This window comes from Octopus bimaculoides, chromosome 5 (genome assembly GCF_001194135.2).
Source record: "Octopus bimaculoides isolate UCB-OBI-ISO-001 chromosome 5, ASM119413v2, whole genome shotgun sequence".
NCBI lineage: Eukaryota > Metazoa > Mollusca > Cephalopoda > Octopoda > Octopodidae > Octopus > Octopus bimaculoides.
The window spans coordinates 98,346,391-98,346,636 of record NC_068985.1 but is presented as its reverse complement, the minus strand read 5'-3'; the positions used below and the strand labels follow the sequence as shown (position 1 = coordinate 98,346,636).

Genomic DNA, 246 nt, shown 5'->3' with positions numbered 1-246 from the left:
TGGAGTTAATCAATATTTTTCATTTTGTAAAAAAGAATTCTCTCTTGTAACTTGTTTAACCTATTTTGTGTTGTTGTCATTTAAGGATGTACTGGGAAGTCTGCAAAACCTGAACAAACATTCGCTGTATAAATTTTTACGCCCCTGGTTAGGATGTGGTGTGATGATGAGGTATGTAACAAATTAACTACTTTTATCTTCTAAATATTTGCTTCATGGACTGCGGCCATGCTAGAGCACCACCTC

The 246-nt window shown here is 35.4% G+C and overlaps 1 protein-coding gene across 1 annotated transcript in view; it reads left to right on the top strand.

Moving 5' to 3' along the window:
* LOC106878048 (cytochrome P450 4A12B) overlaps nucleotides 1-246 on the top strand; it is a 27,827-nt gene that overhangs the window by 1,903 nt on the left and 25,678 nt on the right. Inside the window, exon 2 of the mRNA XM_052968087.1 lies at nucleotides 86-171. Coding sequence (XP_052824047.1) covers nucleotides 86-171 — 86 coding nt within the window. The remainder of the gene's footprint in view (nucleotides 1-85; nucleotides 172-246) is intronic.